General features: G+C 37.2%; 2 protein-coding genes across 2 annotated transcripts; both read right to left on the reverse strand.

The window, feature by feature from the left end:
* Nucleotides 1-87: 87 nt before the first annotated feature.
* LOC132254521 (uncharacterized) lies at nucleotides 88-1,669 on the reverse strand. The gene is made up of 3 exons (XM_059740377.1): nucleotides 868-1,669; nucleotides 569-774; nucleotides 88-387 (listed from the first exon to the last, which is right to left on the reverse strand). The coding sequence occupies exons 1-3, from the start codon at nucleotides 1,510-1,512 to the stop codon at nucleotides 234-236; spliced, it is 1,005 nt and encodes a 334-aa protein (XP_059596360.1). The 5' UTR covers nucleotides 1,513-1,669; the 3' UTR covers nucleotides 88-233.
* On the reverse strand, nucleotides 1,665-15,039 carry LOC100251075 (uncharacterized). The gene is made up of 11 exons (XM_059740254.1): nucleotides 11,351-15,039; nucleotides 10,092-11,264; nucleotides 9,608-9,935; nucleotides 8,505-8,763; nucleotides 8,197-8,413; nucleotides 7,688-8,043; nucleotides 7,035-7,571; nucleotides 5,614-6,790; nucleotides 4,883-5,236; nucleotides 4,380-4,617; nucleotides 1,665-3,475 (listed from the first exon to the last, which is right to left on the reverse strand). The coding sequence occupies exons 1-11, from the start codon at nucleotides 11,453-11,455 to the stop codon at nucleotides 1,665-1,667; spliced, it is 6,555 nt and encodes a 2,184-aa protein (XP_059596237.1). The 5' UTR covers nucleotides 11,456-15,039.
* Between the last annotated feature and the right edge of the window lie 2,702 nt (nucleotides 15,040-17,741).

A 17,741-nucleotide genomic window follows, 5' to 3' on the forward strand; every position in this document is an offset into this window, starting at 1 on the left:
TGCTGCCCCTTTCCTTTTTTTCTCCTTTATGTCTTTCAATTTTATGCTTGATCAAATTCAACTCAAACTTTGGAATGGGAAAAGGCATTGAAGAGTCATAAGCTATTTCTTCAACACTAAATAGAAAATGCAGATTGAAGAAGACATAAAATTTTCGACTACATTTTTCCCAGATTTTTTTTCACTTCTCTTGTTGGGCCATTATTCATAGCTGTGATTTCTTCAGCATAGCATCATCCGTTTTTATCTTCAGTAGTCCTGGACCCAGCAGCTGCAGCATTCTTCAAGCATATCTGTCTCATGAAAGGCTCTACCCTCGCCTTTCCTGGCTGCAACTGCTTCAAAAGTAGTTCAAAATTTGACATGTTTTTCTCAAGATTCTCCCCACTGAACACAAGAAAGCAAATAACTGGCTAAAATTTTGTTTCACCAACAAAAATATAGTTCTGCTACAACAAATAAAAGATGGGTTCTGCAGACTCAATCCAAAAATGGTGGCCATACTGAGCAAATTTTGAGAATGGCATAAAATTAGAGCCTCCGACAATGATATATATTCGAGCTATACCTGAAAACTGGACTCCGATTCAGCAGATAAGAAAGCTGCTTAAAGCCATCAACCATTCTGTTTGCATGCCAAAGAAGATTCCCATCTTCGCAGTGGACCCTGTTTGGTTCCCCAGCCATCTTTTCATCTTCACTGTCACAAGGGATCATCTGAAAGTATTGGGTCATGACAGCAACTATGAGGTTGATACTTTTCTCCACCAAGACCTGAAAATATCAAGAAGATAGAACATGTGAAAGATTCTCATTAATCTGGTTGCAAGCTTTCAGGATACTAAAAGAGGCCATTTGGTATTTCACCTGCACCCTTGGGTTATTTAAATTGCATTTTTCCATGCCCGCATCCTTTGCATTCTCTAATGGCTTCAGAGCATTAAATATTTCACAGAAGCGTTCATAATTCTCTTGCAGATCCTTTCCTTCAGCTTCATTCCTCGCCTTCATGTTCTGGTCTGCAGTGGATGAGTTTGAAGAATCAGGCTCAGACGCTTTCCCACAATCACTATAGACCAATGATTGCTGTCCACGGCTTGAAACATTTTTCGGAAACAATACACGCAGTATGCCCTCTTTGTTTTGGTTAACCACATCATCCAAAAGAATTGCATCAGGAGAGAAGTGAAAATGATTATTTCCCCAACTCACTATCACAAGCACACTCTCGATCTGCTTTAGAGCTTCTGCAAGTACTTCAACAAAACTGCGTTTCTGTCTACCAAGAAAGGCATCATAGAACTGCTTTGGTAGATGTGAAATAATGCAGTTCCTACCGAGCAAATCAAACAGTAAATCAAAATGCTTTCCCGAGTTCACACAAATTAAACACATTATCACAACTAGTCTTAACACCAGCACTGGATAGTCCTTCAAATCTGTATTAGATTTTTCAAGCCATTCCACTGTTCCCTCCTCATCACAAAGTAGCTCATGAACGATGGAGACCATGAAACTGTAAGTGTCCCCCAATATCTCAGTCTTCTCAGATGCACCCACATCCGTCAGTGAACTGGCACTCGGAGTGGTGTTCCACTGCTGGAAAATAAGCCATTCAACCACCAAATCTTTAGTTGTGAAGACGTATCCCTGGCAATATGACACTAAAAACAATAGGTGTTCCACAAGATACTAGAAACAAACTGGTGACACAAAATCAATTCCTTTTCGCCAGTTGGCATTGTGTCTTCCAGTGCTTCACGGAGCTTCAAAATCAATGAAAGTTCTTCCTGAGCAGCAGCAGAACTCTTTGAAGACAGTTCTGATCTCTTAGTAACACAAAGTCTCTTAATAAAGTCTTTCCATGGTGAATCCTTATTAAAGCTTTCCGCAAATTCGTCAGTTAGCTTACATGACCCAAGCATAATCATCACTGCCCTCCCAATTTGACCATATGTGAGGTTTCCCTTCAAGCTGATGTTTTTAAGAATAACTTCTCTAAGTAAATTCCCAGCAAGCTTATTTTCTCTGAGAGACACCATATCCTCAGTAGATGATTTTCGCCAGTCGAGGGGATATATGTAGCCAAAGAAGCGCTCACTTGATTTTTCAAGAAACATTTGGAGTGTCTCGGCATGAGGATGCCAGCAGTGCAGTGACCCTGTCTTCATAAGAAAATTAGTCACATCAAATATATAAATAAGAGGAATGCTTTGGCAAAACACAGGAAAGGAATTCCTGGTACAGAACTGATACAAGTTTTCAAGAATTTCCAAAATCTTTATGCCTACAGAAAGTAATTCTGCACACCAATAACTCCTGGCAGCAGAGACAAACTGACTAGCATCAATGAAGACCAATTTTCCATTTCTATGCAAAAATCTGTCATCGGTTTTTCTTACCCAATCTGCCTCAGGGTAGAGCACAAGGTAAAGAGGAGTTCGCTTATTGGGCTGCTTCAGCACACCCAAGTAATTCAAACAGAACTCTTTATAATCCACATATTTCTTAATAGCTCCACCGAGATATTCTAATATATTCACAATCTCATCCTTCCAGAAGTTCCAAAACTTCCAGAAGTGAACCAAAGTTTCAATGGAGAACTGGTTACTGGATATTCTTTCTTCTGAATGTGTTGTCAGATAGGTATATAAATCAGATTTCCCCCTATCCTCCAAGATACTTATTAAATGAAGGTGAGCATCAATAATTTTTCGAGCAGATAAGATTTCACCTCTAACACTTCCATTATTCTGGGAAGATCTAAAATACTCATTCAGCTCAAACAAGGTACTCTGTTCATGTGATAAGATGTCAACCTCTGTACAGATAAATCCATAAAACTGCTTTGAAACCCTCTCAGCATTTACTTTGGCTTTGTTTACAAGCTCCTTCTTTCGTATAAACTGCTTCAAAGGCCATCCTTCGCTTCCAGGTTGCCACAGAGAATTGACTAACACATACTGCAGAATAGCCTTTGAAGAATCTTCCAAACATCCAGCCTCCACCAGCATTTCAACCTCTAATGATATATCTCCAATGCACTTTGCAATATTTGCAGCCTCAACAAAGTTTTCCTTTTCTTTTTCAATCAAAAGAAGCTCATCTAGACAACATAAGTCCCTCAAGAAAGTGCGAATCGACTCAAAGGAATGGAAAGCTCTAACATACTTCATCATGCCTGTGAGATCTTTAAGCTCATGACAGTGACGGGCACATCCTTCTAACAAATTCTGTTCAATTCTGTGTATTTCACCACTTTCTTTAATAGCACCCTTACTGTTTTGTTTCCACTGCTGGATGACCTGCAAACCCATGTAGAAGAGTCTTCCTTTAATGCATACAGCCAAACACTCTGAGAAATAGTTTCCTTTAGCATAGGCCTCAGCTGCACTCTTGTAGCATCTTGCCAGAGAAAAACATTCCCCGGCTTTATCCAGCATAGGTTCCCCACATTGTTCCATATAAATTCTCCCTGCTCAAAAATTATGTTACAATATAGAATGTCAATTCCTCCCCCCCCCCCAAAAAAAGTATAAGAACTAAAAATTCAATTAAATTTGAATTCTGGATGGTATTACAATTGAGCAATAATCCAAGATGATCACTAGCATGGCCGGTGGAAAATCATGCAAGCAGAAACCAGAGCAGTATAGTAAATACAACTTCAAATTCAAAGTTTTATATGATCATAAACTGGACTATTACTTTAAGATAACCTTGAACTAAGTTCACAACAAGGAGGTTATGAAAAAAAAACAAGAACGCATTATCTCAGGACACAGGGCGCCAGGTAAAATCACCATTAACTCCATCTGTGCAATGCTAACGTACTAAAACATTAACTTATGGGACAACAAATCAGGCATGTGTCTTTTTATTACCAACAATAGGAAACATTCTGTTCTTCAGAGTTGCAAAGCTGCATGCCCTTGATAAGATCGATTGTCTACTGTTGTCTATCTTTAGGACTAGAACTTAGCAGTCTTCCCCACCAACCACATGGCTTGATCTATAGATTTTGGGATATTGCTAACTTTCGTAGACTGAAGGTGATGGAACAGATCAAACGGGAGATACCTTCAAGGCAATGGAATTGAGAAATATGGTAGGTGGGGAAGTAAAATTAATCCTTGTTCATACATGGGCTTCTCTGGTACCAAATGAGCCACTTCAAATAGGTTCATATTCAACATTCAGACTAGAAAAAAGCTGTGAACTGACCATTAATTTCAAAGTAAACTAAATAATTTATAGTTACAACTTAATGCTGCAGGATATGCCTGAATTTTCAGATAATAGTTCCTGATATAAAAAATATGTAGTCAAACTGATATAACCTTGTTAAAAAAGAAAAAAAAAAAAAAAAAAACAAATACCTGCTCTTTCGTAACTCCTCATTTCAAAAAAACACTTGGCAGCATATTCAGCCTTGCCAATGCCTTCAAACATATCAGCAGCCTCACTAAGGTAATTTTTGGCCATTTGAGGACTTGAACTGGATATACTAATAGCCAATGCTTGAAGACTAGCAGCCCTAGCAAACTTTTCATTGTACATGTCCCCTGCTTTTTCAAAGCAGAGTCTTGCCATTTCATAGTTATGTTCATGGAAGAGCTGCAAGGTGGTAAAGAACAGTAATTAGTCAGAATAAGATACTCATCAAGGAATGCTTCAAAATCAACACAAATTCAACAACAGCAGCAGCAGAACTTGAAATAGCAGTATCAATAACAGCAAGGAGATGACAAATGGAAACTGGTTTTAGTTTTGCAGTAAATTCTTTTAGATTTCTCAGTTTACTAGCTTCAGGTGGTGCTCAAGAAAAAGAGGCAAATAATGTTGGCAATAACAATAAGAACAAAAATATTAAAAATCAAACCTTGAAACCCTGTGACCTCCACTCATCTGGTCTGCTTGCAACTTGCATTCCCTGAGCAACTAAATCATGCAGACATCTGACCTGAATGAGGGACAACTTTTCCCAGTATTCGAACATTGGTTTGGAAACTTCATCTATAATATCACAGATCCATAACCTTTGCCGTGTACGAGTTATTGCCACATATAGTTGCTTCAGCTCAGAGCACAAGACATTGTGTTTTGCCTCATCAAAACTTGGAAAAGATATAAGGGATTTAGAATCAACCAAATTAATCTTATTCATAAACTGATATAAGACTCTCCAATGGTGTTTGAAAGGGCATGACCCAAAGAAGTTACACAACAAGACATCCTACAAAATGAAAACAATAAGAAGTCAAACACCTAGTCATGGGAGTAAAAATATAAAGTATATTAACATGTCATTTGAATGAATGCAAGGATGCTATTTACTTCATGAAAGTTATGCTTCATGCAAAACAAACGCATATCCTTTCATTGTTGGAAAACATTATACAAAAAGCACAGTATGAAGTGTTACAATATAGTAGGGTCATGCAGGATTTAGAACAGCAACGGGAAATCATAGAAAAGCCTAAGCTGATGAAAGGATAGAAGTTGTTGGCATCATTGATCCTTCAAAAACAATCTCAACCCTTTTTTCTCAAAAGAAATCATAAAAATACATAAACAAACAAATTTATGGATTATAAATAAAATATCATTTACCCGAAACTCTAGGCCCTTGCACTCCAATATTGTCAGAACAAGAGCTTTCTTTCCAACATATTTAGAAATTTCCTCCTTAGCAGAATCATTCCGCACTAATATAACCTGCTCCGCTCCAAAACCAACATTCTCTTGGGCGTTTTCGCTATCTCCAAAAATAGTTGGTAATGCATCTCTGAAATTCCCACATTCAATCAAAACTGGAGCTTCCCCATTTATAAGGCTTGTCTCAGGGTTCAATACATCAATAGTTAAAGGGAAGAAATGGTAAAGAAGGTCAATTATACTTTGTGCTAAGTTAAGCACACCAGCATGTGTGCGAAAGTTCTGGCTCAAATGAAAAATTTTCGATAATTTTCCTTTCTCTTTCTTTTCATCAGTTGCATCGGTTCTAGAGCCCAATACAAATTCCTTGAAAAACAAATGGCGTATATCCTGGAACCTAAAATGAACCCCCTTAGCAATAGTTTGTGCTGTATCACCCGAGAAAACAAATCCCTCATCAATATTTTTACTGACATACTTGAAAAGAGCAATCTGTCTCATGGTCAGGTCCTGCACCTCGTCAATGTACACAAAATCAATGTGATCACCTTCATATCTTTCACTTCTAAGTCGAAAATGAAGATCCATTACTAAGTCAGACAAATCATATTCACCCTTCTTGAACTTTTTCTTTTCATATTCTAGAAAAATATCGTAAACTCTGTCTCTTTGCTCCCTGGTAAGAGTAGACACCCGAGCCTTAGATAGTAAAAGATAGTCCTCACGAGAGAGTATACCATCATGGGCCTTTCCTGCTTCTAACCCACCTTTTATATGAGAAATTATCTCAGTAAAAACTGCAGAAGAGTCAAGATATTTTATTAGATGGGATTTGAAATAGGGCCAGTAAGATGATATGAATCTCTCATAATTAACCTCTCTTGATCTGATAAAGGTTTTCAGGGTAACGGTTCTTGAAGGTTTATGTGCATCAGGAAATCTTGAGAAGTACGAATTACCCACTGTTCCATCAAGCATCATCAAAAACTTATGAAAAGTGATAACAAGGGGGTATGACTTCGATGGGATATTAACAAAAGAATCTGGAATATCCTTGAATTGCACCGTGTCATCGATATAATCCAAATCTAGTGAACTGCTTTCTACCAAAAATTCCCCACCAGAAGCAAAGCTACAAGTCCAAGGAAATACAGTTAGAAAAAAAAAACAACCATTTTGTACCTAGAATACTGATTTATTTTCAGATAAAAGATAACCGATTACATGTTAAAGCTACCAAACAAAAAATATAGAGATTACGGAAGATCTATTAGAGCAATCATGTAAATAAGGACTTCTAGACGACAACCAAGGCTAGGTGCTTATATACAAATAACAAGAGTAAAAAGGTTGATGTATTATAATTCTTTCCTTACCTTTGGAAGTGAGATAATTGTCGTCTAATGGCATTACACAGTCTCGGACTAACTGTAACAAAAAGTTGGTGCAAGCATGCTCCCTTTGCATCTCCAGTGCATTCACCAATTTCATTTCTCTGACTAGCATGCGTAGACGAATGGCCCTCAACTTCATATAATCCCTCTGAAGCAATATGAAACAATTGCTCTTTCTGGAATAGCTTCATGCTCAAAACTGTAGTTTTCCCGGTGCCAGACCTTCCAAGTATAAAACTGCTTCTATTGAAGAAAATGGTCTCCCGCTCTTGGTCAGTTAATTCAAAGGGAAGATCCAGTTCTCTACCATCATGGCCAGAAATAAAGTGTCGCACCATATTAAATGTCACGGAGTAAAATTTCATAATTAAAAAGCTCTCACTCACAATTGAGTTCTCAAAACCGCCTCTTCTGGCCAGACCACTAACATTTGAAATTTTACCAGTTGCATTATTGCTAAGACTCTTGTATTGAACAATATCATATGAAGTTGTCCAACTCATTGGAATTTCCAATTCCCTGTGCTTAAAAAACAAGGTTAAAATTCAATCAATTTTCAATTAGTGAAAAAAAGTTTGTGTTCAATCTTTCTGAAGTTGTAAATTAATAGCAAACAAAAAAAAAAAAAATCTTACCCCTCCCAAGATTTCTTCTTGCAACGACTGAGATAATCATCAGTGTTCATTTCAAATAGGCTGTCAAGGTGTTTAACCAGCTTCGGAATATCCTCCAATGCTAATATATCCCAAACCTTAAGAACCTGGGTATAGTAGCCACATTCCTTCTGAAGATCATTTGAGTAAACAATGTACAGATATCCCACCTTGAATTTTTTCAAAATCTTGGAAGAACTTTCACAAGGCAAATCTATATTCCTCCTTTTAGGTCGCCAGCCAGTTGACAGTTTTAGTAATAAGGCGATGACCATATTCTGAGTATGAGATGACTTCAAGTTATAGAACGCTTTTCTAAAATTTTCACTGAAAATAACCTAGGTATGGATGGAGATAAGAAAACAAAGGATAAGATCTTGTCAAAAGGAGTTAACTATACAAAACATAAAGAAATATTGTGCTAAAATGCAAGGTTAGGAAAGGTTTATCAATGAGAGAAAAAAAATGTGTAGCTACCACATCCTACACACCTTCCATCTAGCACTGTTAAACAGTGAACTATCCCTATTAAGCAAATCATCCAGTTCATGAAGCTCCGCCTTGACCTTAAACATGGTATTGGCCAAATCACAATCTTCATCAGCATTCAAAAGACAATGTCGATCCTTAGCATCATGGACAATATCTTTCCACACTGTTTCACTCATAACTAGGGTCCTTTCACTCCCCAAAATCCAAAGACAATGTCTGGAAAGGCAAAATGAAGTCATTTGCCTCATAATATTAAATGTCAAAAGATTGCAAAGGAATTCTTTAAAGAATACGTTTAAAGCCTTACCTAGCTCTTGTCAAAGCAACATTAGTTATTTTAACATCGGCCATCACCCCAACTGATCCAAAATTATTAGCTCGTACAGTTGATATCAGTATTATATCTTCTTCTCCACCTTGGAACCCATCAATTGTCTGTACCTTTACTGAAAACATATCGTTGTTCTCATATTTCTGCTTGAGTCTTTCTTGAATTTCAAGTACTTGAGCAGTATATGGGGATAGTACACCAATTCTAAGCTCTTCCTTTATTCCACTCCTCCAAGCTAGATAGAGAAACAATTAAAAATATCAAAACAAAATCAATCTAACAGAACATGAGAGCAATGAAGCATTCCTTCTGGGCATTGTTTAGAGAAATTAGTGGCATAAACCAAAATATTGTATATAATGAACCCTTGATTTTTAAAGAAAGTGTATTAATATAGAAAGGAGTCTTCACTTTACTAAAGTTCTATCACTTTGTATTTCAAGAGCCAGGAGTGGAAATGATACAAAAAGGAAGAGACACAATTGCCTTTTAGAAGAAATTGCAAGAGACACTGCTACTCTTGTATGCATGTTTCAAGATACAGGATGGCCCATGATTTGATGTCATAATTTGTAGAATAAAATTTCCCATGGAAAAAGGCATATGGAAATGGCTTGGTTTGTAAATATAAAGGAGTAAATACAGAGGAAGAAACTCATAAGTAGATTCATATACATGAACCGTTCAAAGGAAAACTACACTATTAGTGTGGTGCTAGTATCAAACTCATGCAAATCAAGAAGTTTGCATGTAAATTGCTACATCATGAGAAGTATAGTTCAGTATGTAAATATCAGATATGGAGAAGCCAAGAAGGAAAAATAATATTTGCAATTTATGAGAAAGAATCAGCTTTGTCTTCACCGACTTGGTGTATAGAAATGAGGATGGACAAAAAATGAAGTAGCAGATAATAAAGGTGACAAAGAAATTGATCTTCACCATTTTTTTTTCATGCCATATAATCCAGAAATGAACTTATGCACAAATTTTCCTCAACATTTTGAATATTCTGGTTTTGGGAAAACAGAAATCAGCATTTAAAGAAGAAATAGAAACACATCATAAAAATGCCACACCTTGGTATAGATTCTGTACTATCTTCATCAAAACAGCCACCTCAACCATATTTTTCACACTGTGTCCAACCTCATCCACTTCCTCCCTCCCACAAGAAATATTTATGAATAAATATAGTCTAAAAACTGGGTCGGGAAGATATTTTTTTTCATAGGCTTTATGCTTAACATTTGGAGCATCCAATATTTGATTGGCATAAAAATTTGAGCATGGAAACAAACTGATTGATGGATGCATTCGGTACTGCAGATTGAGGAAGTGCTTTGCATGATCCAGTGAACTCAATCTTTCATATAAGCTTCTCCCGAAGCCGGCTTTATCACAGATCTGTTGAAAAGAGAAAAAAACACTGAAAACTTAGAAAACCATATGTTCAAAACAAACTTTGAGGGTAAAATGGAAAAGGTATTGAAGAAGCTATGTGAATAAATCCAACATTTCTACTTAAACGTGAATGCAATCAACATATTAGAATTGACTTACATTGCTTGTCACTCTTGAGGGTAATTGGAACTTATCCCCAATCAGAATAGCAAGCTTTATACCAGGAAGTTGGAGTGGAATGGTTGACTCACACTCTCTTAACTGTGCAGCTTCATCAATAACCAAAATGTTTAATGGCTTCATATCCACCAAATGCAGTTTATGCGAATCAGAAGCAGTGGAGAAAATAGAAGAAGCTGTTTGAAAACAGAAATCTATTAACAAATCTTTTCTGATATTCTTTGGAAATTGAAGCTCATCAAGCGAATTCTGAAGATTTTTTAGAATGTGAAGGCATTCGCTTCTGATGTACATCAAGGTTGATGAATCCGCAACAGACTTAGAAGAATGCTTCACATTTTCTTTCCCTGCAAACAGGTTTTCTAGTTCTTCAGAAACCATATTGTCTTGATGCAACAAAGATTCAAAAGAACTGAGGAAGCCTAGAAGAGATAACATTGCTTGGAAGTTGTGTTCCATAATAAAGCTTTTGGGTATATGGGTAGAGAGAGTATTGACAAGTTCCCTGAGATGCAAAGAAGTAGATTTGAACTGCTCTCTTGCCAACTGAAGATATGTTTTTCTCTTTCCCTTGCTACCTTCAATGCTGCCTTCCTCCATTTTAGACAATTCATCTTCAGAGACATGGTCCTCAGAAACACCACCTTCAAGGAAAACTATCATTGAGTTGAAAGAATGCCTCCAACCATTTAGTGGCTCAAAGCACTTTGCCAGTCTTTCTACACGATGATCCAAATATATCTCTTTCATCTCTGAACCAACTCCAGTGGAGTCATAGTCACCAAAGAAGAGATCTCCCAAGGAACAAAGCGAAGCATCCTTCTGAGGGTCCGTTTCGAATGACTCTTTCAAATGCTTCATAACCCGAGATGCCACCTCCTTAACTGCAACAGCAGTTGGAGCACAAGTAAGAGTCCTTATATTTGTTCCCAAGAGAGCACATAGCAATGCACTAATAGTTCTAGTCTTCCCTGTTCCTGGTGGGCCACAGATAAGTTCCACAGATGACTTGTGGTTGCAGTGAATTTTACGAAGTGAAGCCAAAACCGCAGCCATTTGAGACTTATTCAGCTTAGACGATAGGATTGTGCCAAAATTTTCAGTGCATACTCCACTGCTGCTCTCAGGACAGAGTTCACAACTTTCTTTAACCTGTAATTTACAATCCAAATTTGAGATGCCATACAAAAGCAAACAAGTAAGAAATTTCTAAAGCATGCTCATAGTGTAATGCTTACCTTTGAATCAGTGAACAAAACTTGTTTGATAATATTCAGATTCCCAGACATGTGTAGTGCATTCCAAATTCTTTCACCAGTTGTTATATTAATTAGGAAATACATGAAGGTCCATTTCTTCCCATCTCCTTCTGTTCTCTCTTTTGATACTCTGACTTTAAAACAAACAGTCGTACCATCATCCTCAATCTCATTCTCTCTGACTTCAGTGACCAATGCAAAAGCCCATGTCTTCCTCCCCAAGCATTGTACATCAGAAAAAGTTTCAAATTTAGAATCTGCAAAAATAACAAGATCTCCAGGCACTGTTCTATAAGGGTCCAGACAACGGCCAGCGGACCTGTTTCTCCAGTAATCAACCCTGACATTGTATAGTAATTCTTCATCTGGTTCAACCTTGTCAATACAGATAACTTCAGCAAAAGGTGCCCTGGAAATAAGCTCCAAACCTAAAGAGAGTTGAGCCTTTGTTTCTTCCAGTAAAAGGTATACAAATGATGCAAAATAATGCTCTTGAAAATGTGAATCTCAATAATGAACTACACCTAGAGGGGGGGTGAATAGGTGTTGTAGAACAATTTAAAAATTCTCCCAACAAAGATTACCTAACCTTAGACTATCTTAATGTCAAGAAATTTTTCTTCTAATAACTTTTCAACAAAGCAAAACATCCACAAGCAATAATGTATGCATCAACACTCTCCCAACAATTTATAAATGCAAAACACATGCAAATGCTTCAACACTCCTCAAAAATAAATCAAAATATAGAGTGAGAGAAAGAGACAATGAACACCGGATTTTTAACGTGGAAAACCTCTGAAGAGATCAAAAACCACGAGCCTATCACCGATTGAAAACTCCACTATGAAGAATAAAAACTGAGTACAAGGTTTTACCTAGCTCAAGCCAACCAATCCTTCCCGGAATACTTGACTAGTACCTTTATTTTCAGCTTCTCATTTTGGAGCACACTTGGAGTCCGCACCAAGTTCAATCTCGGCCTCTTCTTGAATCCACACAAGAAGAAAATGGGTTTTTGCACAACCCAAATAGAATGAGAGATTTAGATGTGAATGAAGGAATGAATCAACCCATTTATTGCACAAGAAAATCCATTGAAAACAGTTTTGAAAACATTAAGAGAAATGGATTTTCTTTGCAATCAAAAACCCCAATTTAGGAAAGCAAAAATGAGAAATGAAGAACCCTTGGAGTGTGGCTGCTCCCCCCACGTTTTCAGCAGTCTCTCTCACCAAAAAATGAGAGAAGATTGGTTTTTAAAGTGTAAAAAGAAACCCTTAATCTAATGGCTGAGATTTGATCAAAAAAACATTAGTTGGATAGATCCACCCCTACACCTGGATCGATCCAGAAACAGAGGAATGAAAGCCTTGCACCAAAAACCATTTTTCCCAACTTTCTAACACATTTAAAGATTAAAAACCGGGTTGATTCACATCCAATCACCACACACTCAGCTACATACTTCGGCCTCTTAGCAAAGTCTTAGTCTTCAAAGTCAAGTAGTCCGAATAGGAATAGAAAAGCCGAGTTAGGGGACACTTAGGAATTTTGTCCGGAATTGCCAACCTAGCTAAACACTCACAATCTCCCCCTTTGGCAATTCTGGGACAAAACCCTTTACAACACGAATGAGTACAAGTAAGTAAGCCCCGCCCAACTCTCATATAAGGCCACTCACTCACTCAAAACCACAACCTAGGTACTATAATACCTGCAAAAAAAATCTCAAGAAAAACATTAGTAGCACCTGTACATATTCTAAGGCACTTCCACAAGATTTGAATGAATTAACACATAGATATCCACATATATCCAATCACCAAAATAATAACTACAATGTCTCTCCCCTTTTTGTCCTAGAAAGAGACAAAGGGCCACAATCTCTCCCTTTCTATCCAAGAAAAAAGACAAATGGATGACAATTCAATTAGTAGAATATCTCACATCCAAATCAACAAACATCCACATTTCAACAAAATGTCAAATACTCAAAAATCAAGTATTCACATATTACCAAGCATCCATATCAACATCCCCAAAAAAATATAGGATACAAGAATCTCCCCTTAACTCCCATCATAAGATATACGAAACTCCCCCTAAATCTCATCACATGGTTTCATTTAAAAACTTCCAAAAAAATGCTTTATCACCATGAAAATAGATTCCAAGCATGAAAATGTATAGAGGGCACTCACAATGAGCAAACAAAGCCTAGGATTAACATTGCTAGAAAGCAAAAACAATCCAAGGCAAAAATGAAACTCAAAAAAAATATGTTGTGAAAGGATTCCACACAAAGAAAGCATCTAGATTAAGCTAATGGTGGAGAGAAAGATGGACAAACCGAACACCCAAGGTTCCTGAAAAAGATAGCTTAAGCTAAGAAACCCGTGAATGAGCCACTCCGGAAAAGAAATGGTGCCAATGAAACATTGATGTAGAGATTTCCAATGTTGAAAAGAATGATGACGGAGGAGGACTTCATCAGAAATAAATTTCAGCAACCATGGTGGTGGAAGCTTATGCAATGAAGAAGAAAAGAAGAAGAAGATGAAGACCCTTTTTGAAAGATTTTGAAATTAGGGCTCAATTGAGAATGGAAGAGGGGTTTTTAAAGATTGGGGATTTTGATTTTTTTTTTTTTACACGGAATGACAATTTTACCCCTTATATCCTCTTTAAAAAAACTCACAAGACCAAGGACAAAATAGGAATTTTTTTTTACTAAGAGATAAGTGGTATCGATCTTGGTGGATCGATCCAAGTTTCGTTCAAGAGCTCTCAATGGAAAAAATTGTGCAGGAAACTTTTCACGAAAATTTCTAAGTGTTGGAGCAAGTGGTATCGATCTTGGTGGATCGATCCTCAATTCGTTCAAGGGCTCTCGGTCACAAGACTGTGCACACAGTGGATCGATCCACAAATTCAGCAGATCGATCGACACCCTACTGAAAAAAGACTTAGACAAAAAAACTGACGATAAGACACAAGAAATACTCCAACAAGCTTTCCAAAAATTGAAAATTTGATTCACCAAGGCTAAAATACAATAGAATGACATACTTGTCTTTCAATCAAGGAGTTAGAATTGATTCATATTGATCAAGGATGCTACCAAGAGCTTAACTTTAGACAAAATTAATAAACATAAGGATTGAAGAACCTTCCAAATTTATCAAATGAATAGATAAAAAACAAATGATTATCAACATTCTAACAAGGAAGCTTAAGCTCAAAGAAGACTTACTCATGACACCATAAAATAGTGAGAATGTTAATTTCTTTCCACTTATAAACCTATATCCACCCATAAAGTGAAAAATCATTTTCAAGACACACTTCCTTCCTAGAGAAATTCAAGATAATGTTCCAAGAAGTCAATTTGCACCTCTCTTGGCCGGATTTTTGTTTAACACGGCCTATTCACATCCCAAAAAAAATTCATACATCATTTGTTTTTCACATTGAGCATTGAAATTATTACACGAACATGAGCTTCACCCTTAGGATCATTTTTTTTTTTTTTTACTTGACGATCACTAAGGTGACCTTTACAACATAACAACATAAGGGATGTCCCACTCTTGCAATGGAGGCTTTTTAACTCTTGAAACATTGCCAAGGAGCCATAACCATTCCGGGAAGCTTAATATATATATATATATATATATATATATATATATTTTCTTTTCCTTTTTTTTTTTTTTTTTTTTTTTTAATTTCAAAGAGAGGGCAAACAATCAAGGAAGAATAATCTTAAAACACTCAAGGATATTCCGGGTGACTTTACTCACTTTTTAATGCTCATTAGATAAACATAAGTTTGCATTTAGACTACAAAAAGCATTACTCACCATTTATGTAATCACAAGGTTCAACCATGAGCTATTACTCACTTAAAAGAAATGAAACTAACTTTTTGTGGTTTATCTAATCAAATCAAAATAGCAAGGATTCAACATCATGTTTATCAATCAAGCCATGGAGATAAAAACATCTTGAAGCTTTTAAGATCATTATGAGTCAATTTAACTTTTAAACAAAAATGTAAGCATGTCACTCTCATGAACTCAGCAAATGTTGAAAATTTATGAAAAATGAAGAAAAGATTGAACCAAAACAAAAAGAACACCACCACAAGGACACTTTGGAACTTGAGAAGACACCTAGGACTCAAAGATATTCAAGAAGAAAGTCCTAGACAAGTTCTAGAGGTAGTTAATAGAGAGTATATAAACCTATGGGGCTCCTAATGTAGACCCTCTATTTTGTCTTCCTCGCACATGTCGTTTATGGCAATTCCCTGGTGGCCCATTAATACTCGTGTAGCCTATCTTTTCTAAGCCACCTCGGAGACTTTGGTTGAAGGATTATCTGACCCCTTATTGTGACCCTTGGCAACCCTAACTTAGACTTAGGCTTTTCTTGCTTTTTTTTAGGATAGCTTTTAGGCATCCTAGGCCCACTTAGGCACCCTAAGCCCATTTAGGTAACCCTAGGCCCATTTAGGTATCCCTAGGCCCATTTAGGTACACTTGGCCCATTAGGCATCACTTTAGGCCCATTTAGACACTTTAGGCCCACTTAGTTACCTTAGGCCCACTTAGATCACTTTAGGCCCATTTAGCCACCCTAGGCCCATTTAGGTAACCCTAGGCCCATTTAGGTACACTTGGCCCATTAGGCATCACTTTAGGCCCATTTAGACACTTTAGGCCCACTTAGTTACCCTAGGCCCACTTAGATCACTTTAGGCCTATTAGGCATCACTTTAGGCCCACTTAGATCACTTTAGGCCCATTTAGACACTTTAGGCCCATTTAGTTACCCTAGGCCCACTTAGATCACTTTAAGCCCATTAGGCATCACTTTAGGCCCACTTAGATCACCCTAGGCCCATTTAGGTAACCCTAGGCCCATTTAGGTACCCTAGGCCCATTTAGGTACACTTGGCCCATTAGGCATCACTTTAGGCCCATTTAGACACTTTAGGCCCACTTAGATCACCCTAGGCTCACTTAGATCACTTTAGGCCCATTTAGGTAACCCTAGGTCCATTTAGGTACCCTAGGCCCATTTAGGTAACCCTAGGCCCATTTAAACACTTTAAGCCCACTTAGATCACTTTAGGCCCATTTAGGCACCCTAGGCCCACTTAGTACACCCTAAGCCCATTAGACGCACCTAGTCCATTTGGCGTCACCCTAAGCCCACTTAGGCACTTTAGGTTCACTTAGATACACCCTAGGCACCTTAGACCTACTTAAGCACCACCCTAAGCCCACTTAGGCACTTTAGGTTCACTTAGATACACCCTAGGCACCTTAGACCTACTTAAGCACCACCCTAAACCCACTTAGGCACCCGAGGACGATTTAGGCCCACTTAGGCACCTTAAGTCAATTTAGGCACCATAGGCCCTTTTAGGCACCTTAGGCCCATTTAGGCACCCTAGGCCCATTTAGGCACCTTAGGCCAATTTAGGCATTCTAGGCCCATTTAGGCACCTTAGGCCCATTTAGATCATTTTTTGCATGGGCACGGTTTGCATGGTTGCATGGCTTGTATGACTTGCAAGACTCGTTTTTGTAAAATCACATTGCTTGACTTTTTTTACCTTTACATTTTTGTTTATTTTATTTTATTTATTATTTTGTATATTTCTTCATTTATTTTATTTTCCTATTATTTTATCACTTTTCCAATATACTTGTCTTTACTTATTTAGTTTAATTTAATAATTTTGTTTAAACGTTTTCATTATTATTATTATTATTATTACTATTACTTTATTAACTTTGAAATTTTGCAGGAAGTCCACCAATAGAAAGTGAAGCTTGGAGTGGGTAGCTACCATATAGGTTCCAAGAGTAGACATATGGAAAAAAAATGAATGGAGCCATGTTATGGGGAAGATTCAGCTTATGTATGAAAAAAGAAATGATGAGTAGCAAAGAAGGTAATGTAATTTGTCTTTTGGAAAAAGAATCACGTGATGATGGAAGGAGGATTCAGTAGTGTTTTGGGTCAAAGCATATTTTAAATGGAAAAGAAAAAGAGATGATATATTTTAGGAAGAATTGAGGTGGCATATTGAATAGACAGACTGTATTTTGCAAGAAAGAGAGCAGGGGGAATTCATGAAAGGAAAGAAAAGTCAACTCACATGCAAAAAAGGGAGGAGAGGCGTGATGAAGGGGATTTAGGTTTTTTTTTTTTTTGGGAATATGAGAAAGACAATTGAGGAGAGAGAGGAGGATTTTTTGAGAGGAGAGCTTGAAAATAGAGAGACGTCTGAGAAAAAAAAAAAAGAAAGGAGAGTTCTGGAAGAAATTTGGGTGGATTTTTTTTAATGAGATTC

This window comes from Vitis vinifera, chromosome 1 (assembly GCF_030704535.1).
Source record: "Vitis vinifera cultivar Pinot Noir 40024 chromosome 1, ASM3070453v1".
In the NCBI taxonomy this organism is placed as follows: Eukaryota; Viridiplantae; Streptophyta; class Magnoliopsida; order Vitales; family Vitaceae; genus Vitis; species Vitis vinifera.